Below are 23,721 nucleotides of genomic sequence, written 5' to 3'. Positions count from 1 at the left end.
TTCTAAGCAAATCTTGTCTGCTAAATGAACTAGTGTAGCCCACAGCCATTTGGCATAGCCAGATCAGGACCTAACCTAAGGACAACTCAGAGTATGCTATTCTGTTCTTCTGAAATAGACAACATTTTCTTCATATCATGCTTCTTTAGAACTGTCTAAAATAAAGAATGGATTTATTGTGAAGATGTAGGCTATTTTACAAGGATTTATTAGACTAAAATGTAGATGTTCCAAAGGTCTGCATCAATGGGTTGTGTGGAAGCCAGGAGATGCTAAATGTGTTTCTGTTAATTAGCGGTCAATTACCGTGAGACCGACAGTTCTTTGCTTGACAATCACCGGCTGACGAAATTTCGTGACTACCACAGCCCTAGTACCGCTCTCCATATTTTTAAGCATAGTGTTGGCTGAATCATGTTATCGGTATGCTTGTAATCAATAAGGGCTGGGGAGTTTTTAAGGATAAAAAATAAAGAGAATGGAGCTTAGCACAGGCAAAATCCTAGTGGAAAACCTTGTTCAGTGTGCTTTCCACCAGACACTGGGAGATGAATTCACCTTTCAGCAAAACAATAACCTAAAACACAAGGCCAAATCTACATTGGAGTTGCTTACCAAGAAGACAGTGAATGTTCCTGAGTGGCCAAGTTACAGTTTTTACTTAAATCTGCTTGAAAATGTATGGCAAGACCTGAAAATGGTTGTCTAGCAATGATTAACAACCAATTTGACAGAGCTTGAAGAATTTTGAAAAGAATAATGGGCAAATGTTGCACAATCCAAGTGTGGAAAGCTCTTAGAGACTTACCCAGAAAGACTCAGCTGTAATCGCTGTCAAAGGTGATTATAAAATGAATTGATTCAGGGGGTTGAATACTTATCAAGATATTTTAGTGTTTTATTTTTCATAAATGTTTTACAGATGTTAGAAAGGTTCTTCCGCTTTGACATTATAGAGTATTTTGTGTAGATTGTTGTCAAAATAAATTCTATTAAATCAATTTTAATCCCACTTTGTAACAAAGCAAAATGTGGAAAAAGTAGAGAGGTGTGAATACTTTATGAAGGCACTGACTTGGCTGAGTTGTCTGTCATTAAGATGCAATTTGTTATCTGGTGCTGTGAGAAAACCAGGGCAAGCGTCTGAAATGAAAGAGAGGGCGAGAGAGAGCTGTTTAGTATCTCTGCCCCGATTGAAGTGGTCTGTATGATGTGAGGTCTACGGTGGCATGTCTGTAATCAAGTGCTCTTAGAGACAACAGGTTGGTGTTATTAACGTCTTGCCCACTGAACACTTCAATTTCTTTGACAGGCGCTACCTCTGGCTGTCATTCACTTCCTTAATTCTGTTCAAACAAATAAAAACAATCTATTCAGCTCAGCCGAGCCAGAAGATGTATTCTACATTATCATGCGCTATATAAGCCCTCATTTTGATATGCATGCCTGCGGAAACGAAAGTTTCATATTTGAGCTTTATGTTGTGCAAGTCCCAATACAAAACCTGTTGAGTAAAACTACTATTTGCAGAACCAATTACTCAATAGGGCTTAGTAGAAAGTTACAGCAAGGTATAACATTTTTAATTTATGTACAATATTTGTGTTATTTTCCCCCTAAATGAGGTTGCACCAAAAATATCTCATCCTACCAAAGCTTGTACATAAATAATGAACACAGATTTAATAGCAAATTCACTTTATAGTGAGTATTATGTATAATAAATCGATAAATAGATACAATCTAAGAATGATTTAGCAATAACATATTGGTATTTAAAAGAACAGGTATGTTCTGCAGGTTCTGGAATACATGTTCTGCATAATTCAATAGGGCTGAGAAATAGTGTGAAATGGACTAAACTGAACAGTTGGGAGAAGGATCTTGTGTGTAGGGCTCTTGCTATTCTTCTGAATTCCAAAGACGGGCGATAAGCCTTTTAAAGGCCACATCAATCATTATTTGACACTTACTAAATGGGATGATGTTAAGTGAACGTTAAGGGCTCTATTCCGCGATTGAAATGTAAAGGTTATTTCCGATTGAACCGACATATGCAGTGTTTACCCTGAATGCAGTCTTTGCTAAAGCGGGAATATTGCCTTTAAATTTCAGCTTTCGCTGTAAAGCTGAATTTCTGCGATTTGTATTGAATAGAGCCCTAAGACATTGTCATCACTTGTGTCCTGTATGCACTCCTCTATCCTTTCTATAGGGTACAATAGTGTTAGTCAAAGGAAACATTTTTTAAGTAAAGATGATCTCAAAGTCAAATTATGTTTTTTAAAATAATGCTCTTTCCTCTTTAGGACACCAGGATTTTGGCTGAGCAAGGCCCAGTCACTCCTGTACTGCAACGAGCATGGAATCCTGGGCACGTTTTCAGAAGAGATGCAAAGCTGCACCTGCACTGCAGAGCACAGTAGCGCCTGCCAGGGGACAGTGCCCTGTGAGGTCGGAGAGGGGTCAACCTGCCTCTCATGTGCCCCGGACAACATCACCCGCTGTGGCTCGTGCCACCCTGGCAACATCCTGCACCTGGGCTCGTGTCGGCCCAACATAGCAAACTCTCTGGACCACTACCTGAACATTGACTTTGACATGCCGGACACAGAGGTCAAGTATCTGCTCCAGCAGCTGGACAGTCGCATGGAGGTCCATGCCATCTACATCAGCAATGATGTGCGTCTGGGCAGCTGGTTCAACCCGGCCTGGAGGAAACGCATGCTCCTCACTCTAAAGAGCAACAAAAACAAATCCAACCTCATTCATATGCTAATGGGAATCTCATTCCAGATCTGCTCCACAAAAAACAGTACCCTGGAGCCTGTGCCTGCTATCTATGTCAACCCATTTGGGGGCAGCCATTCGGAGAGTTGGTTCATGCCTGTCAACCAGCAGGACTTCCCAGACTGGGAGAGAACTAAATTGGATGCCTCTCTGCAGTGCTACAACTGGACGCTGATGCTGGGCAACAAATGGAAGTCCTTCTTCGAGACGGTGCACATTTACCTGCGCAGCCGCATCCTGACCGACGACCCCACTGTCAACGAGACCCTTTTCTACGAACCCCTGGACCTGGACGACCACACGTCCAACCTGGGCTACATGAAGATCAACAGTCTCAAGGTGTTCGGCTACAGCATGCACTTTGACCCAGAGGGAATCAAAGACCTGATTTTGCAGCTGGACTACCCGTACACGCAAGGAACCCAGGACGCAGCCTTTCATATGCTGCTGGAGATGAGAGACCGCATCAACCGGCTCTCCCCGCCCGGAGTGCAGCCATTGGACATCTTTTCATGTCTGCTCCGCCACAGGCTCAAGCTCTCCACCAGCGAGGTGGTGCGTATCCGAGACTCCCTCCAGATTTTCAACTCCAAGCTGCCCAATTCTTCTGAGGCAGAGCTGGGCCAGTTATGCAGCTAGCTCAGTCTAAATTAGGGTCCAGAGAGTGCTGCGCTGCTGGTTACTCTTCAGTCATCCGCCAATTTATCCATCTGGTTTGGAAAACATGTACATATATTTCTGAGATGTCTAGAACATTCCTATACACTTGCTGAAAGACTGTGGCGTGTGTTGAATCTGGTGAATGTGGAGTGATGTCATGACAACAGATAGAGTTTTTAATATAGAAAGCAAGGACCTCAGATGAGTTTTCCAAAGGATTACTATGGCTGTTCATCTGTTGGCATGAAGTTAAGGAAATGGAACAGGATTTCCCTTTCTAACTCTTTTTTTCTTTGGTTACAGAACAATTTAATTTTAATGGTAAAATATGTGCTGAATGAGTTGTTGATTATGCTTAACAGTTTATTTTGATAATCATTCACATTTTGTTATCCTTGCCTTTCCATTTTATCTTTCGTTCAAAACCATACAAGATATGTATTTGTGCTTAACATTTGGTTGAGAAGCCCATGACTGAATCGTTCTATTCAGCAACATTACTTTACCAAAAGAAGGTGAAAATTGTGGCAAACTGAGTGGCATAAATGTCTTAAATGTTGAGTTTAGTTTTTCAGCTGACTTCAAAATGAATTCTTCTGACATGGTTACAAAAGGTCTGTGGATACAGCTCTGTAAATATTGCTCCATCTATGTGGAAAGTGCACATAACTTTTATTTGATAACCAAGTGCAAACACCCCAAAAATATTTGTAACAAAAAAAAATCATGCCTTATAATGGAGAGTCAATGTTCAGATAAAAAGCACATTTAGTTAAGTTTAATTTCCAAGCTGGATGTTTTGAAAATATTTTGCAAACATAACACCTTTTTTGGAATAGGCTAACTGTATTTGCATTCTAATGAGTACACTGTATTGTGGATCTTACCTGTAAATGCCAGTCACAATTCCAGTTAAACATATTGCGGAATTTTATTATTTTCTAAAACTAGTTCTTTAACTCAAATGTTTATTAATGGTATTCACGGTAGGTCTAGATTGGAACTGAAATAAATATGAGCTGATAAACTGGAGACCATGCATTTGTCTTGGTATATTGTAACTGGGTATGTTTCATATCTTTTACACGGACTGTGATGGTTCAACAATTTACCATCCTGCTGTATCTGTATCATATGTTAACGTACTATCTGACCTTTCATTATCTACAAAACCTACATCTTGAGTGAAAAAGTGCTGTCATAAATCTACTGCTGGAATAGCTGTTTCTAGGATTTATCAATTGTACCATTGGACAATAGGAACATTTGGTCTCGACAAAGAACACATTTAAATGTCCCTCTTCACTGTACGAATCCTCTTTGTTACCATGAAATGGAATTACCCTGGGTGCTTCCTGATAAGATGAATGTTCTCTAGTATATGAAGTGCAGCATTTGCAAGTTAAAACTCATTTCCAAGGTTGTCACAGAGCACGGGAACCAAACACACATTGTCACATCGCATCAAACTCACTGTGCCTCTGAACAACCTGGGAAAAACATCAAACTATTTTACTAAGATGGGAGTCACAAACACAGGCACTTCGTTGTTAACGGCGGCCGTCCTTAAGCTTTTTATGGCCACCATGTTCAAGGCTGGACAGCTCTTTTCATGTGTGCTCTGTCTATTTTCCATTGGTGAGAGGACGCCTGACATGTAAATATCCCTGTGGAAGTAAAGGGTCTTCTACAATGCCAACACTGTCACTTAGCAGTGGCCTGTTTGTCTGGTGTGCAAGTCTTGGGACTGGTGCCAACGTCCTTAGGCCTCAGAGAGGCATGACCTCTCTATTATGGTTTATAACTTATTTGATATGTGGGGGACATCTTTCTTTCCACAGGGAGCCCGACATTAGCTTTTCAATGGGTAATGATATGAGAGAATGGCACCACTATAAGAGGTTATCATTACAGTTTGATTTGAATGTCATCTTTAGCTGCCTTTATTTAATTACATTTTGTATGTCATCAGTATTGCTACCATCAAAATCAAACTATATATAAAAGGTGGTAGCAACATGGTTAAAAGATTTGAACAAGTTGTGAACACTTACAATGATCAATTATATACATTTATCTCTGAAATAGTTACAGTTATAACTTGTTCCTATATTTCTACCATGTAAGTACCTATACTGTAAAGTACACTACTTATGCGAGCGATTCAAGAAATAAGCAACAAACTCTGTATGTCTAGCTTGTACTATTCCTGACATAATTAACCCGAGCAGTTTTTCCGTACAGTATGAAAGGTAATTGTCGTTGGAAAAATGTACAAATATTTCCTAAACGCCTTCAACTTCTGTATGGTTATAGAATAAGATGTTGTTTTGCCCCTGAAAGCTACAAATGTCCAGAACCAAAGTGCTGAATGTAAATATTCTTAGGTTGACTCCATCCACTTTGATCAGACTCTACTTCACACAGCTCAATCAAGAATATGAAATATCAGCTCAGTATCCAGCTGAAAGAATTATATTTGATTATATGATCATGTTTTATGTATTTGTATCTGTACATACTGAATGAGGCGCTACATACACAAACATACTGATATGCTTACTGGTTGGCTCTGTAAAGAACCGTTTAACTTTTTATTATTGTTTGATCAAAAATATTTGTTTCTCTCAATGTTTTAACAGGATGTAAATGTTCTTATATTAAATAATAAAAAAGAACAACTAAGTTTTCATTCCTTTGTATTCTCTCCATATAAAAACAATTAATTGGATGCACAGTATTTCAGATATGCATTCGAAAGACATTGGAGTATGTTACCTTTTTGCAGTTGCGTATGTGTTCTGATAATGATAGTTAATTCTGACTACTTTCGATGTCAGTGGAGGTGGTTGGGAGGAGGTATAGGAGGACGGGCTCATTGTAATGGCTGGAACGGAATCAAAGGAACGGAGTCAAACATGGTTTCCATATGTTTGTGTTTGATACCGTTCCATTTATTCCATTCCAGCCATTACAATGAGGCCGTCCTACTACAGCTCCTCCCAGCAGCCTTCACTGTTATAAATCAAATCAAATGTATTTATATAGCCCTTCTTATATCAGCTGATATCTCAAAGTGCTGTACAGAAACCCAGCCTAAAACCCCAAACAGCAAGTAATGCAGGTGTAGAAGCACGGTGGCTAGGAAAAACTCCCTAGAAAGGCCAAAACCTAGGAAGAAACCTAGAGACGAACCAGGCTATGAATGGTGGCCAGTCCTCTTCTGGCTGTGCCGGGTGGAGATTATAACAGAACATGGCCAAGATGTTCAAATGTTCATAAATGACCAGCATGATCAAATAATAATAATCACAGTAGTTGTCGTGGGTGCAACAAGTCAGCACCTCAAGAGTAAATGTCAGTTGGCTTTTCATAGCCAATCATTGAGAGCATCTCTACCGCTCCTGCTGTCTCTTGAGAGTTGAAAACAGCAGGTCTGGGACAGGTAGCACATCCGGTGAACAGGTCAGGGTTCCATAGAAGCAGGCAGAACAGTTGAAACTGGAGCAGCAGCACGGCCAGGTGGACTGGGGACAGCAAGGAGTCATCAAGCCAGGTAGTCCTGAGGCATGGTCCTAGGGCTCAGGTCCTCCGCGAGAGAGAGAGAGAGAAAGAAAGAAAAGAGAGAGAATTAGAGAGAGCATACTTAAATTCACACAGGACACCGGATAAGACAGGAGAAATACTCCAGATATAACAGACTGACCCTAGCCCCCCGACACAAACTACTGCAGCATAAATACTGGAGGCTGAGACAGGAGGGGTCAGGAGACACTGTGGCCCCATCCGTTGATACCCCCGGACAGGGCCAAACAGGCAGGATATAACCCCACCCACTTTGCCAAAGCACAGCCCCCACACCACTAGAGGGATATCTTCAACCACCAACTTACCATCCTGAGACAAGGCCGAGTATAGCCCACAAAGATCTCCGCCACGGCACAACCCAAGGGGGGGCGCCAACCCAGACAGGAAGACCACGTCAGTGACTCAACCCACTCAAGTGACGCACCCCTCCTAGGGACGGCATGGAAGAACACCAGTAAGCCAGTGACTCAGCCCCTGTAATAGGGTTAGAGGCAGAGAATCCCATTGGAGAGAGGGGAACCGGCCAGGCAGAGACAGCAAGGGCGGTCCGTTGCTCCAGAGCCTTTCCGTTCACCTTCACACTCCTGGGCCAGACTACACTCAATCATAGGACCTACTGCAGAGATGAGTCTTCAGTAAAGACTTAAAGGTTGAGACCGAGTCTGTGTCACTCACATTGGTAGGCAGACGATTCCATAAAAATTGAGCTCTATAGGAGAAAGCCCTGCCTCCAGCTGTTTGCTTAGAAATTCTAGGGATAATTAGGAGGAATGCGTCTTGTGACCGTAGCGTACGTGTAGGTATGTACGGCAAGACCAAATCGGAAAGATAGGTAGGAGCAAGCCCATGTAATGCTTTGTAGGTTAGCAGTAAAACCTTGAAATCAGCCCTTGCCTTAACAGGAAGCCAGTGTAGGGAGGCTAGCACTGGAGTAATATGATCAAATATTTTGGTTCTAGTCAGGATTCTAGCAGCCGTATTTAGCACTAACTGAAGTTTATTTAGTGCTTTATCCGGGTAGACGGAAAGTAGAGCATTGCAGAAGTCCAACCTAGAAGTAACAAAAGCATGGATGAATTTTTCTGCATCATTTTTGGACAGAATGTTTTTTGCAATGTTACGTAGATGGGAAAAAAGCTGTTTTTGAAACAGTCTTGATATGTTCTTCAAAAGAGAGATCAGGGTCCAGAGTAACGCCGAGGTCCTTCACAGTTTTATTTGAGATATGTGTTGTTATTGCAATGAGGTGCAAACTTTACTTTGGACTGTCGTCGTGGATACAACCGCAAATCAATACATATTAGTACCTGACAAATGTCTGGTCTGAATGAGAAGAGTAATATTTCAATTGAATAAAGTTCATGGTGGTTTATTTATCCCTGCCAAAATCTCTTTAAGAAATAAAGGTCAGCCCAGAAAAAGAGGGAGAGAGAAATTTGCATGCAAGCATTCTATGCTTGGGTAAAGATCTGTGAATCGATAGGCTGACTGAGGGCTGACAGAATGACAGGTGCAGGGATTGCTGAAGGACATCTGGGGAGGGGGGGGGAGACAGAGAATCTGACAGCTAGCTTTAATGAATAGTAATTATTTCCCAAGTAGAAGTGTCTGTGCAGCATTGGGTGGAAAAACTGACACCAAGTAGTCAACACATCTGTTTCAGCTACATGTCATGACTGTTGGAGGCTGTGATTGTATACAATGCAGATTTATTATTTGATGCCCTACATCGAATCGTGGCACGATGCCAATGCTGAAACTCTATGGCCTTTTGTGTGAACATGTTTTGAAGAAAGGCCTTTATAATGACAAATTCTCAATAGCTTAAAGTTATTCAGCATCATGCACAGGAAGTAAGGGTGAAGTACTGTTTGAGCAGAAGAGAGGACCAATGATAATCCACTTAATTCTAAATTGACATGATGAGGTGAAATTACGTGAAAATTAGGTGACATTTAATGATGTCTGACTGCAAACGAGACAACACAGTATTTCACAATAAATCATAGATTTATAATGATTTATAAAAGACAAGTGAGTATCCTCACCATAGTGCTCTTAATCTTCTCAGTCTTCAAGACCGTCAAGTTAAGTTACATTTTAAACCGAAGTATGGAAAGTGAGAATTGACTCACAGTATCCTCAGGGCTGAGAAACTGTAAGGAGGATTGTCCAAAAATAAAAAATATAAAAAGGACTGGGTTTCTAGATCTCTTCTCGATGCTTTAGGCCATGAAACAATAAGAGGGCAAAAGAGGGCTTCTTATTGGCTATGACTCATCTGAAGCTGCACTGTCTGGCCTCGAAGGGATAGTTCGGTATTTTGGCAATGAGGCCCTTTATCTACTTCCCCAGTCAGATCAACTTGTTGATACCGTTGTTATGTATCTTGCGTCCAGTATGTAGGGCCTTATTGCCAAAATCCCAAACTGTCCCTTTAAAAGTCGATTTTTGGGGTTCTCAACATTTGAAGATGATAGGGATACAACCACTATATTAAGTCATTGCAAGGGGGTTAGATACGATACAAGGTTTCTACAAAAATCTTGTTGCTGAAGCCTCATTGATGGAGTGTAAGTGGCCAACTAGTGTAATGGAATTGAACTTGGCAAACAATCAATAGAAATACTAAAGGCTCAATGAATACCTTGAAGAGTGTGGAGGGGAGGGGAGGGATGTGTCAGTCTTTCTCAAGTGGGCTGGACTTCAAAGGAGCTGTTTGTCATTATTTACAAAAATATGGTATATCAATCTAAAATGGCCAGTACACTAACTAGTCACATTAACGTCACGTTTAGTCTTCAATAAAAGGTTTACATACGTAGGAATTCATGTTTGATGTGAGCTGAAGTGAACAGTTTAATTTATTACGTTTTATTTTATTTCTCGACTTAATGAATTAACTGATACAGCTCTCTTGTACCACCATTTGAATAGTGTATTTTGGATTTAAATTACATGATAACAATGTGTTATGTAAATGGTAATCAGATCTTGGGACTCTAATCGTAGTCATGTCTGCAGCAATATGGGAGGAGATAAACCAGTGCAGAAAAGATGCATGTATCTTGCAAAGAAATCCAATAGCCTTGAATACTGAGTAGAAAACCACACAATACTATGCAAAACATCCACCAGGTCCTCTTGGGTAAACATTGGAAGCCAGCGAGGAGAGAGAAGGGGACAAAAAAAAGTTATCTGAATCATCGGGGGGGGGAGTGAAAAATGAGTTTGAGACATCAGTGATGTGTGAAAACATATGCCACTTGTAGGGTTTGGGCTTTGTGCGTAAGAGCATGTGAGAACGGTTTTGAAAGAGAGAAGATTTGAGAAGTTATCAAGGTCAGGATGTTTGAAGTGTCCTTGATGCCATCAAAAGGTTATTCTCTTCAAGTGGTGACAAGAGGAGGTCCAGTTATTCCAAGAAGTCGCCCAGGGGACATGGACACTCTAGAAAAGAGCAGCAGATGTATTTGCCACCACCATGTTCAGAGGGACACCACGAGAGCAATAGAGGGAAAATGCATATGACAATCCAACAGGGACATGGATGATGGTCCATCGTTGTCTCCATTGAACACAGGGGATTCTATGGAGAAATTAGGGTCACACCCGGAGGAAGTTGGAATTGTTAAAAGTTGTGTAGTGTCCACATGACAGAAAACATGTTTTCAGGCAGCAACATAAAGTTGGAGAGAAAGTTGGATCGGGAGTTAGCTAGAGTTGAGCCAGATGGCTATATGACAGATTATGGGACTAGACTTCACAAAAACAAAAGAACAGGGACCAAGACACTATTTCAGTAAAAATAAATCAATAGCCACTTATGTTGCTTGCTTGTTAGCAGTTTTCTGTTTGGCACAATGTGATATGCTGGTGTAACAGTGTAGGTTCCGTCCCAACCCGGGGAACAACCACTAACTAACTAGCCATTTCACATCGGTTACACTCACCCCCCTTTTGACCTCCTCCTTTTCCACAGCAACCAATGATCCGGGTCAACAGCATCAATGTAACAGTGTAGGTTCAGTCCCTCTCTTCGCCCCAACCCGGGCTCGAACCAGGGGAGCCTTGCACACATCAACAACTGACATCCACGAAGCATCGTTACCCATTGCGCCACAAAAGCCGCGGCCCTTGCAACGCAAGGGGAAGAACCACTTCAGGTCTCAGAGCGAGTGACGTTACTGATTGAAACGCTATTATCGCGCACAACCGCTAACTAACTAGCCATTTCACATCGGTTACACTGGGAACATCGGAGACTCACAATTTTCAATTTTGGGTTTGTATACTCTAGTTCTTGTCCACACAAAAACTGTGTTTAAATAGTGTCTGTCTGCCACATCTTCCTTCCTATTGTCCACGGTCTTGTCTTCAACACACTGTCAAGATTTCAAATAAATAGTTTCAAATAAATAAATAAATTTAAAAAAAAAAATATATATATATATATATATATATTGCGAGTATTTTAATACGGCTGAGGCAAAAACTACAAAAGGAGAGGTAGAATTCACTTGAATTACACTCAAAATACAAAACGTATTGGCTACACTACAATTAGAATGGGTGTTGTAGCTTATATATCCTCAAATAAGACTGATCACCATTGTTATCTCCTTTGATCATAGTTAAAATTGTTATTTGTAAGATAAAGTGATGCCATACATTTTTTATACTTAAATCAGTACCAGTGGAGGCTGCTGAGGGGAAGACGGCTCATAATAAAGGCTGGAACGGAGTTAATGGAATGGCATCAAACCATGTGCTTGATACCATTCCCCCCATACCACTACAGGCATTACCACAAGCCTGTCCTCCCCAATTAAGGTGCCACCAACCTCCTGTGATCAGTACACAAAATATACAAAACAGCAAAACACCACATCTTGTGATATCCTGAGGGCTTCAATAATCTATGTGTGCCCAGTATATTAGTAATAAATACTTAATATGGTGGTGGTGTACTCTGCAAAACTGAGTACTACACAGAATGCTCCAATGAATTGATATGAAAGTAAGTTTTATCTTTGTGGTTGGAATGGCAGCGAATCAGTGCCTGCGTGAAATCTTTCCCCTGGAGATCAGATTAAAGTTAGCTTGGAGACAAGCTAACTTTATGAGAGGTACCGTGGGGTTTTAGCAAGTGTCTCTTCACAGGCAACCCTGCCTGTTTGGCAGTGGCAGACAATATAATAATTTAAAGGGCAGGTTGGGAGGGAGAATAAATATAAACAAATGAATACAATGTCTCCTACATTAATGTATTATCGTGCTTTGCTCATATCTATCACTTTTAATGGTGTTAAGAATTTTTTTTCAATGAGGAGAGAGGACCAGACTTGATTGCAACACTTTAAATAGATGACTTGAATGCAGCTCCCTAGCAACTCAACAAGCACCAGCTGCTACTAATTGCCAATCAGCCTCCACACCTGTCCTCACTCTCCTTAAGCACCACTGCCACCCTACTTAAACCTGACCAAACTAACATTCCTCATCTCTGCAGTGCATGTTGAGTGACACTGTGTTACTAGTGGTATTGAGTTATATAAAAAAAAAAATTGGGATACTAGCATCTGTTCCAGCTAGTATCTCTTAAGTTCTTCCAAGGATCTCCTGGGGGGGATTTCCATCACCCCAGCAGTCTAACTACCACACCCTGATGATGATGTCCACCTGAGACTCCAAGCCAAATGCTACGACAGGGTTCCCCAACCTGTGGGCTGAAATTGGCCCATGGGTGATTTTGATTTGGGCGCACCAAGTTTTCTGAGCCCCCCCAAAAAAGTATTTTTGTTGGACATAAAATAATGTAGAAACAGCAAATCAGCTCCGAAGTATTCCCATGTGTACGAGATATACACTGTGATTGTATACAAATAAGCAGTGTTTAAAATTGTTTCAGTCATATGCGTTTGGGCTTCTAGTGGTCAATTTGCAGTCTACACATGTATTTGTAATTATGTTCTGGCCTCCTGACCATCCCCTCAAGAAAAAAAAGTCAGACCATGGCTTAATCTACATCTAGTTGATGATCCCTGCTCTACAGAGTCCACACCCCGGATCCTTCATCTGCAGCCCTCTGCTTCATATGGTCCATTCTCATTCCCCCTGTATCCACATTCTAAAAGCCATTCCATTTCCTCATATTCTAAACCTGTTTCATGTCTGGTCCTTAAACTCGTGAAATGGTGTTAAGAGTTGACAGAAATTCTGGAGCGAGGACCAGACTTGAATGCAGCTCCTCAACAAGCATCTGCTGCTACTCATTGCTCATCAGCCTCCACACCTGTCCTCGCTCTCCTTAAATCACCACTGTCACCCTACTGAAACCTGACCAAACTAACATTCCTCTTTGTTCTGCAGTGCATGTCGCATTGCACGACACCACAAGCCTTAAGTTTTTTTGCATCCCTCCACCTTCCCTTCTCCACCTTTTATAAACAAAAATATAAACGCAACATGCAATGATTTCAAAGATTTTATTGAGTTACAGTTCATTAATAGGCCCTAGTCAAATGATTTCACATGGCTGGGAGTACATGTATGCATCTGTTGGTCACAGATGCCTTAAAAAAAAAGCTAGGGGCGGGTATCAGAAAACTGTTCAGGATCTGGTGGGACCTCCATTTTCCTTATTAGGCATGGCACATCTCCTTCACATACAGTTGATCAGGCTGTTGATTGTGGCCTGTGGAATGTTGTCCCACTTCTCTTCAATGGCTGCAAAGTTGGTGGATATTGGCGGGAACTGGAACACGCTGTCGTATACGTTGATCCAGAGCATCCCAAACATGCTCAATTGTTGACATGCTGGTGAGTATGCAGGCCATGGAAGAACTGGGAAATGTTCATCTTGCAGGAATTGTGAACAGATCTTTGTGACATTGGGCTGTGCATTATCAAGCTTAAACATGGTGTTGGTGGCGGATGAATGGCATGACAATGGGCCTCAGGATCTCGTAACGGTATCTCTTCATTCAAATTGCCATTGATAAAATGCAATTTAGTTTGTTGTCCGTAGCTTATTCCAGCCCATAGTCCTTATTCCTAACCCCACCAACACGGGGAACTCTGTTCACAACGTTGACATCAGCAAACCACTCACCCACATGACACCATAAACGCTGTCTGTACAGTTGAAACCAGGATTCATCTGTGAAGAGCACACTTCTCCAGTGTGCCAGTGGCCATCGAAAGGGAGCATTTGCCCGCCGAACGGCAGTCAGGTCAAGACCCTGGTGAGGACGATGTGCACGCAGATGAGCTTCCCTGAGACAGTTTGAGATTTTGTGCAGAAATTATTTGGTTGTGCAAACCCACAGTTTCATCAGCTGTCCAGGTGGCTGGTTTCAGATAATCACGCATGAGAAGAAGCTGGATGTGGAGGTCCTGGGCTGGTGTGGTTACATGTGGGCTGCGGTTGTGAGGCCAGTTGGATGTACTGCCAAATTGTCTAAAACGATGTTGGAGTCGGCTTATGGTAGAGAAATTTACATTAAATTCTCTGGCAACAGCTCTGATAGACATTCCTGCAGTCAGCATGCCAATTGCACACTCCCTCAAAACTTTTTATTTTTTTTATTTTTTTTCAGACATCTGTGGCATTGTGTTGTATGAATTACACATTTTAGAGTGGCCAATGAATTGCCATTATATGGTACTTAAGGTAATTCTAAATTGCCCACAACTAATTTGCTTAACTAATTTTAAAATAGGTACAGTAACTTGTTTTTCATACAATTATACATGCAACTGTAAATCTGCTCTGAAAATATGTCACACAGTACATCATCCCTGTGTATAGTTGTTAGACAAATACCACTAAACTTAACATTCATCAAGTTTTTTTATATTCTCCAACCAGACAGCATTAACAAGGGAAAAAGAGCAAAAGGTCACCTATTCCAACAAAAAGGTGGAATATAAGTACTGTATGGCCATATTCTAGCGATATTTAGTGAAGCTAAAACTTTTAATTTGGCTCTATACTTCTGCATTTTGGAATTGAGATCAAATGTTTGAGGCGACAGTACAGAATGTCACCTTTTATTTTAGAAATGAATGCACTTTAGGTATTTAGTCCCACCTTTTTGAAGGTTTCATAAGTATTTGGACAATCACTTATGGTGTGTTATATTTAATAAAATAAATTTAGTATTTGGTCCCATATTCCTAGCAGTCACTGAGTACATCAAGCTTGTGACTCTACAAACTTGTTGGATGCCTTTGCAGTTTGTTTTGGTTGTGTTTCAGATTATGTTGTGCCCAATATAAATTAATGGTAAATAATGTATTGTCATTTGAGTCACTTTTATTGTATATAAAAATAGAATATGTTTCTGAACACTTCTACACTACAGGTGAATTTGTCCAAATACTTGACACCTTCAAAATGGGGGACTTTAAGTCCTTTAATTTCTACACGGTGAAACATATGTAAGAAAATACCCTCAAATAAAAGGTGACATTCTGTACTGTCGCCTCATAAAACATTGGATCTCAAATCTAAAATGCTGGAGTATAGAGACAAATTAAAAGTTTTAGCTTCACTGTCCAAGTAAATACGTAGGGGAGTGTATGGAGGCGTTATGGTCAATTATTACTCATACAAACTGTCCTTTATCTCATCCTACACACCATCACCTCTCCAGTGGAAAGTAGCACAATCCCAAAGACTTACTTGCTAAAATGTGAACTGGCAGAGCTCATTGTGATTGTCTCTCAGAAATGATCATGTGATGTTTAAGACAATTGTATGCCATCCAAATTCTGGGCTATATTTACACAACACTCAATATAGAGATGACTAACATTTTCTTTCCTACCCTAGTATGATGTGCTTCACACCATCATTATGCATATACTGCAGATTGCTTGATGCCATTCAATCTGCACACTCAAACGATCACATGCGCCGACATTCAATTCTGAGATTACGATAGGTGTTTTAGGTAGACAGTAAACCCAAAACGTTTCGGAACATAAGCTGATTGCTTTCATTCTAGAGTATTATCCACTCAGAGAGCTTGGTATTCCCTGTACGTTAATACGAGGAGGACGACAGACGGCAACAAGAGGAGCTGACATCTGCCGCTGTACTATTGCGATAACGGAGCTGTAATTCCCAGTACAGTTCAAAGGGGGGGATGTAGTGGCAGGAGAGAAGCCAAGACTGAGGAGCTGAGGTGCTGAGGTACAAATACATGACACGTTACTGGGAATTATATCTATATAGGAAACTAAGAAAAGGATGTCTGGGGTATGTTTAAGGTAGTTAGTGTTGAGGCCACAGCCAGACAGTACATGACCACATCGTTTATTCGCAGGCTGGCTAGTTTGTTTGGTACCAGGTGGCTGGGCTTGCTGGTACTCTATACACACCTCCAGATTGCAGAATGGGAATATGACAACCTTACATATAGAGTAAATAGAAAATTCCAAAGAATCCATTAAAGTGTATTCTCCTCATGAAGGACTTGTACATTTAGCATTCTACACTACATGGACAAAAGTAAGTGGACACCCGCTTGTCGAACATCTCACTCAAATCATGGGCATTCATATGGAGTTGGTCCACACCCTTTGCTGCTATAACAGCCTCCACTCTTCTGGGAAAGCTTTCCACTAGATGTTGGAACATTGCTGCGGGGACTTCCATTCAGCTAAAAGAGCATTAGTGAGGGCGGACACTGATGTTGGGCGATTAGGCTTGGCTCGCACTCTGTGTTCAAATTCATCCCAAAGATGTTCGATTGGGTTGAGGTCAGGGCTCTGTGCAGGCCAGTGAAGTTCTTCTACACTGATCGACAAACCATTTCTGTATGGACCTTGCTATGTGCACAGGGGCATTGCCATGCTGAAACAAGAATGGGTCTTCCTCAAACTGTTGTCAAAGTTGGAAGCACAGAATTGTCTCGAATTTAATTGTATGCTTTAGCGTTAAGATTTCCCTTCACTAGAGCTAAGGGGCCTAGCCCGAACCATGAAAAATAGCCCCAGACCATTATTCCTCCTCCACCAAACTTTACAGTTGGCACTACGCTTTGGGGCAAGTAGTATTCTCCTGGACTCCGCCAAACCCAGATTCGTCCGTCGGACTGCCAGATGGTGAAGTGTGATTCATCACTCCAGAGAGCGCGCTTCCACTGCTCCAGAGTCCCATAGCAGCGAGCTTTATACCACTCCAGCTGACGCTTAGCATTGCGCATGGTGATCTTAGACTTGTGTGCGGCTGCTCGGTCATGGAAATCCATTTCATGAAGCTTCCAACGAACAGTTATTGTAATGACGTTGCTTCCAGAGGCAGTTTGGAACTCGGTAGTGAGTGTTGCAACCGAGGGCGCTTCTGTACTTGGCGGTCCCGTTCTGTGAGTTTGTGTGTCTACCACTTCATGGCTGAGCTGTTGTTGCTCCTAGACGTTTCCATTTCATAATAACAGCACTTACAGTTGACAGGGGCAGCTTAAGCAGGGCAGAAATTGGACAAACTGACTTGTTGGAAAAGTGGCATCCGATGGCGGTGCTACGTTGAAAGTCACTGAGCTCTTCAGTACGGGCAAATTCTACTGCCAATGTTTGTCTATGGAGATTGCATGGCTATGTGCTCGATTTTATACACCTGGCAGCGAGTGTGAAGGGGTCTCCACATACTTTTGGCAACGTAGTGTATAGATTGGATATTCAGCATTGAACACCAGAAAATACCATTGTGTACACATTTTCTCTTGCAAAATGGATGCACTCGATTTGATGGAAAAAAGCTAACAAATGTCCAAATATTTTTTCCTGAGAATTACGCATGACTATTGTTGCTCTAAAAAAAAATAAAAAAAAAATAAAAAAAATAGGACAATTCTTTCATAGTTTCTCTCTTTCAGACACTTTGATACATTGGCTGTCTCATCGATAAGCTTTCTCCCAGCATGCTTCAGCTGAAACAACTGGTCTTTGAACCCAGAGACTCAAATTGACAGGAAGTAGCTGAGGGGAAGCCACTGCCTGCCTAGTGAGGATTGAAGGCAGGTATTGGAATTGCAGACCCCCAAGGTAATTACCATTGGCCTGTGAGATAGCTGAAGTGCAACGTATACCTTAATTGGATCACACTCAATTATCTCTAAGTCTTTTGCAGACGGATGGTTGTGGTGGTCGAGGTAAAAGAACTCATGATCAAGAGAATGGGAAGGAAACAATTACACTGACACTGTTCTAAATGATAGAGATGCACATGCTTGTAAACAGCCTCTTCCTTGTCCTCTGCTAAATGTTTTGTATCCTGCTTGGTACCATATTGAATGTGAGGCATTTTAAATATGAATTCATCCAAAATGGTATGATGGAATACACTAACAATGATATAAAGTATTGTATTGCACATATTAATTTGGAAGGTGACCGTGTACAGAATGATACAGATACTCTATGACAAACAAAGCAAATTCACTTCAAATCTCCTCCCTGAGCACTAGGTTGAAATAAGCATTTGCTTTCTATAGTACATTGTTCAACTTTTAGTGAGATCAGTGGAGGCTGCTGAGGGGAGAATGGCTCATAATAATGGCTGAAACAGAACATGTGTTTACTGTATTTGATGCCATTCCACCTATTCCGCTCAAGTCATTACCACAAGCCGGTCCTACCCATGGTGCCACCAACATCCTGTGAGTGAGATGGCTTTGCTAACTGTAGCATTCAGCTACCCACTGAGCACAGACGTCAGTTCATTGTCTAGTTTTGATTTTCATTTGGTTGAGTTGTTAACAATAATTCAAGGTGAAATCAATGTAATTGGATTTAGGTTAAAAGTTGGGTGAAAGAAAGATGAAATTCCCTTACGTTGATAACTTTTTTCAAATCCAGTCAGTTTTCCATGTTGATTCAACGTCATCCCATTGAATTGTTGAGTTGAAATGTGGAAACAATGTTGATTTAATACATTTTTGCCCAGTGGGAACTCTAAAAAGCAGAAGTGAAAGCATGAGCCACATCATGTTGACATAGACCCTGACATGGATCCTCTATTTTGCAATGATGTGTTCTTACACTCAACCTGGTGAATATCAAGTAGCCATTTCTCTGAGCAGCAATATATAATGCATATACCTTTTTGTATTTCTAATGCATTTTCATAGTCTTTCGACCACCTACATCGATGCCCTTTGTGGTTTCAGATTTGAAAACGATAGTTCAAAGATGCATAACAGTATCACATTGAGTCAGCTGGCCTTATATTTGATGTGATCAAACTAGCAGAGTATACTGCATCTCACAACACAACCCCAAAAAATGATACTGGAAACTGGATTAGTGCAGATCCACTTGGTTTGCCAACTGAAAGGCAATCAGAGGCGTTTGAAAGGGTAAGAAAGACATGGAAATCAATAAAGTCATATTTTCTCATAGGAGGATAACACAGCATGAGGCCATTATACACTATCGAGGAAAGCAATTATGAGTCTTCTGAGAAATTGTCAATCCCCATGGGGGAAATGATAGCTGCTAAAAGGATGAAAAGGGCAAGGGAGAGCGCCAACCAATACCACTGCCTACTCTCCACTACGCCCCCTCCAAAACCTTCCTCCCACCCCAGACTCCCTTAGCCTCATCCAGTTGACATTCACCCCCTTTGATGTAAGCCTATTACTGGCTCAGGCCACAAGTCCCCATACAGTTAGTCCCATTATTTGGACACTTCTAGCTTGCCTTGCATTAAGCCCCAGCAAAACATTGGTATTACACTAACCCCAGTTTCCAGAACTCACACTAGTGCAATTGGACTAAGTTAATGCCATTTCCTTATTTTCTGCCCTCTCTCTCCCTTTCTTTCAGACTAGTTGATTGAGATCCTAGGCCTACTGTGGGACTTTTTATCTTGACATACCACCCTGCATCCCACTGCTGGCTTGCTTCTGAAGCTAAGCAGGGTTGGTCCTGGATGGAAGACCAGATGCTGCTGGAAGTGATGTTGGAGGGCCAGTAGGAGGCACCCTTTCCTCTGGTCTTAAACAACAAAAAAGCAATGCTCCCAATATGATTGGGAACATTGCCCTGTGTAGGGTGCTGTCTTTTTGATGGGATGTTAAAATGAGTGTCCTGACTCTGTGGTCACTTAAGATCCCATGGCACTTATCGTAACGTGTAGGGGTGTTAACCCCAGGCTGCACCCGTCTGTCAAAAACTGCAACGCAAGATAGCGAACTGAGCACAGCTATGTAGACCACCTCAAGATAAAAATGTCATATTCAACAACGGTAAGTTAGTCTAAATATTAGCACTACAAAATCTGGTGGGTAAAAACCTTCAATCTGGATAACACCACAAAAATCATAAGACTAGAGAAATGTAATCAACAAATATTACAAAAACAAGCAACACCCAAACATGACGGAGAGTAAGACGGGAACCTATTTTAAAACGAAAACGTGACTCTTCTACAGACAATTTAATCTTTTCACCAGCGGGAATGGTAAAGGTCGAAACCGATCTGTTAAAATCAATAAATGACAAACTGGGTATACTTGAACTAGTCAGTAAGGATATAAGAGTTGAAGGCCTCGAGACGAGTGACGAAAAAGCTGCGACATTGGAGAAGGAAACACACAAGCTAAAAGGGACAGTCAATAAGATTAAAAACCAAAGTTAATGAACTTAAAAAGGAGAACATCGTTCTGAGAGAAGCCTTACTTGACATACAAACTAGATCCATGAGAGAGAATCTGGTACCAGTTGGTCAGAGACAAAGACTACTCCATGGCTATTTTAAAAATGACAAAGTTTTCATAGAGGCGGCAAATAAGGAAACAATTCTAACCCAGTTATGGATTGCAATAATACAACAAAAAATATAGCTTTTCTATCGATCTTCAAATATGTGTTGAGTGTGTATGAGTGTGTGTGTGTATCCCACAACTGTTGCCAGGGAGTAAAAGATGTTAGGGACAATATAGGATGATTAACAATAATTGTTTGCTAATATAATAATTGCTGCCATAATGTAATTTTGGTAATGGCGAGAAGTAAAAATCCTTTGCATAAATTGCCAACATTACTACAAATATTAATAGCTCATCATGGAAAATAATATATTTTCAAAATCCTGTTTATATACAGTGAGGTAAAAAAGTATTTGATCCCCTGCTGATTTTGTACGTTTGCCCACTGACAAAGAAATGATCAGTCTATAATTTTAATGGTAGGTTTATTTGAACAGTGAGAGACAGAATAACAAAAATATCCAGAAAAACGCATGTCAAAAATGTTAAAATGATTTGCATTTTAATGAGGGAAATAAGTATTTGACCCCTCTGCAAAACATGACTTAGTACTTGGTGGCAAAACCCTTGTTGGCAATCATAGAGGTCAGACGTTTCTTGTAGTTGGCCACCAGGTTTGCACACATCTCAGGAAGGATTTTGTCCCACTCCTCTTTGCAGATCTTCTCCAAGTCATTAAGGTTTCGAGGCTGACATTTGGCAACTCGAACCTTCAGCTCCCTCCACAGATTTTCTATGGGATTAAGGTATGGAGACTGGCTAGGCCACTCCAGGACCTTAATGTGCTTCTTCTTGAGCCACTCCTTTGTTGCCTTGGCCATGTGTTTTGGGTCATTGTCATGCTGGAATACCCATCCACGACCCATTTTCAATGCCCTGGCTGAGGGAAGGAGGTTCTCATCCACGATTTGACGGTACATGTCCCCGTCCATCGTCCCTTTGATGCGGTGAAATTGTCCTGTCCCCTTAGCAGAAAAACACCCCCAAAGCATAATGTTTCCACCTCCATGTTCGACGGTGGAGATGGTGTTCTTGGGGTCAGATGCAGCATTCCTCCTCCAATCACGGCGAGTTGAGTTGATGTCAAAGAGCTCCATTTTGGTCTCATCTGACCACAACACTTTCACCAGTTGTCCTCTGAGTCATTCAGATGTTCATTGGCAAACTTCAGACGGGCCTGTATATGTATTCTTGAGCAGGGGGACCTTGCAGGCGCTGCAGGATTTCAGTCCTTCACGGCATAGTGTGTTACCAATTGTTTTCTTCTATGGTCCCAGCTGCCTTGAGATCATTGACAAGATCCTCCCGTGTAGTTCTGGGCTGATTCCTCACCGTTCTCATGATCATTGCAACTCCACGAGGTGAGATCTTGCATGGAGCCCCAGGCCGAGGTATATTTACAGTTCTTTTGTGTTTCTTCCATTTGCGAATAAGCGCACCAAATGTTGTCACCTTCTCACCAAGCTGCTTGGCGATGGTCTTGTAGCCCATTCCAGCCTTGTGTAGGTCTACAATCTTGTCCCTGACATCCTTGGAGAGCTCTTTGGTCTTGGCCATGGTGGAGAGTTTGGAATCTGATTGATTGATTGCTTCTGTGGACAGGTGTATTTTTTTACAGGTAATAAGCTGCGGTTAGGAGCACTCCCTTTAAGAGTGTGCTCCTAATCTCAGCTCATTACCTGTATAAAAAGACACCTGGGAGCCAGAAATCATTGATTGAGAGGGGGTCAAATAGTTATTTCCCTCATTAAAATGCTAATCAATTTATAACATTTTTGACATGCGTTTTTCTGGATATTTTTGTTATTCTCTCTCTCACTGTTCAAATAAACCTACCATTAAAATTATAGACTGATCCTTTCTTTGTCAGTGGGCAAATGTAAAAAATCAGCAGGGGATCAAATACTTTTTCCCCCCACTGTATTGGCAAACTCAGTGGTTCTGTACAGTCTTTCTGTTTGCCTGGTGGGAGACCATGCCTCCTTATGCAGAAACAAACTCAGAATCCAACTTTACTTACAGCATTACTTGATGCAAAAATCATGACCAAATGCATGTCCCACGTTGGATTCTTGTCTACCCTAGTTTGAGGTTGTTTTTTTTAATAGTAAAAATGCTAATTTCCCCTTAAATTTTGCATGAGTGCTCTTCATTATACCAGTGCTCTTTGGACACAAAGTAACACAAATTCATATGAGAATATAAGATTCTGAATAAAGCAATCCTGTGTGAAACTCTCAAGAGCTAGCTTTTCATTTCTCATATTGATTCTGTAGCAGCAAGTTAATGACAGGAAAGTACCTATGACATGTGTGAACATTCCAGTTCATCTCTTTCTCAAACATCAAAGTGGTGGAAGATGTAGTTGCATTGTGTTAGATTGCCTTCAGCATCCATAAAATTTTCAATAGGGTACACATTCCTCTCCCAACGTTCTCTCGCTACATCTCTGTTTATCTGAAAGGCTTGATACTAACAGTTACCCTGAATGCACTCACTGGCAGTACTATCTTCCCTGTACTTTTTTGCAGCATCCCATGTTCTTGGCTTCAGGACATGATCCCCTATTCTATTGCACAAAAAAGCAGCCCTGAATAAACTAGAAAAATGACACTGCAATGTCATCATCAAGCACTGTGTCCAGAAACAGCTCATTACTCTGAGATGAACTTCTCTTTTTATTGCACCACTGGTCAGACCAGAGGAAATGGGACAGCTAAATGGATATCATCACAACAAATTCTCCTCTCACACAGACTGGTAGAGAACACAGCTCAGTTATAATTATCTTTTACTTCAGAATATGCAAATACAGGAGAATGCTGATAACAGTAACTCCTTTGAGGCCTTTTTTGTTCTATCATACCAGCCAGCCCTACATCCACTGAAACATAATTATTGG

At 41.2% G+C, this 23,721-nt stretch overlaps 1 protein-coding gene across 1 annotated transcript in view; it reads left to right on the top strand.

The window, feature by feature from the left end:
- brinp2 (BMP/retinoic acid inducible neural specific 2) overlaps window positions 1–6,135 on the top strand; it is a 122,663-nt gene extending 116,528 nt beyond the window's left edge. The window contains exon 8 of the mRNA XM_014190641.3: window positions 2,310–6,135. Coding sequence (XP_014046116.1) covers window positions 2,310–3,429 — 1,120 coding nt within the window. The 3' untranslated portion in view covers window positions 3,430–6,135. The remainder of the gene's footprint in view (window positions 1–2,309) is intronic.
- The last annotated feature ends 17,586 nt before the right edge of the window (window positions 6,136–23,721 follow it).

This window comes from Salmo salar, chromosome 03 (genome assembly GCF_965601325.2).
Source record: "Salmo salar chromosome 03, fSalSal1, whole genome shotgun sequence".
NCBI classification, from domain to species: Eukaryota; Metazoa; Chordata; class Actinopteri; order Salmoniformes; family Salmonidae; genus Salmo; species Salmo salar.
The sequence above is the reverse complement of the archived record's forward strand: the minus strand, read 5'-3'. Positions and strand labels throughout refer to the sequence as shown.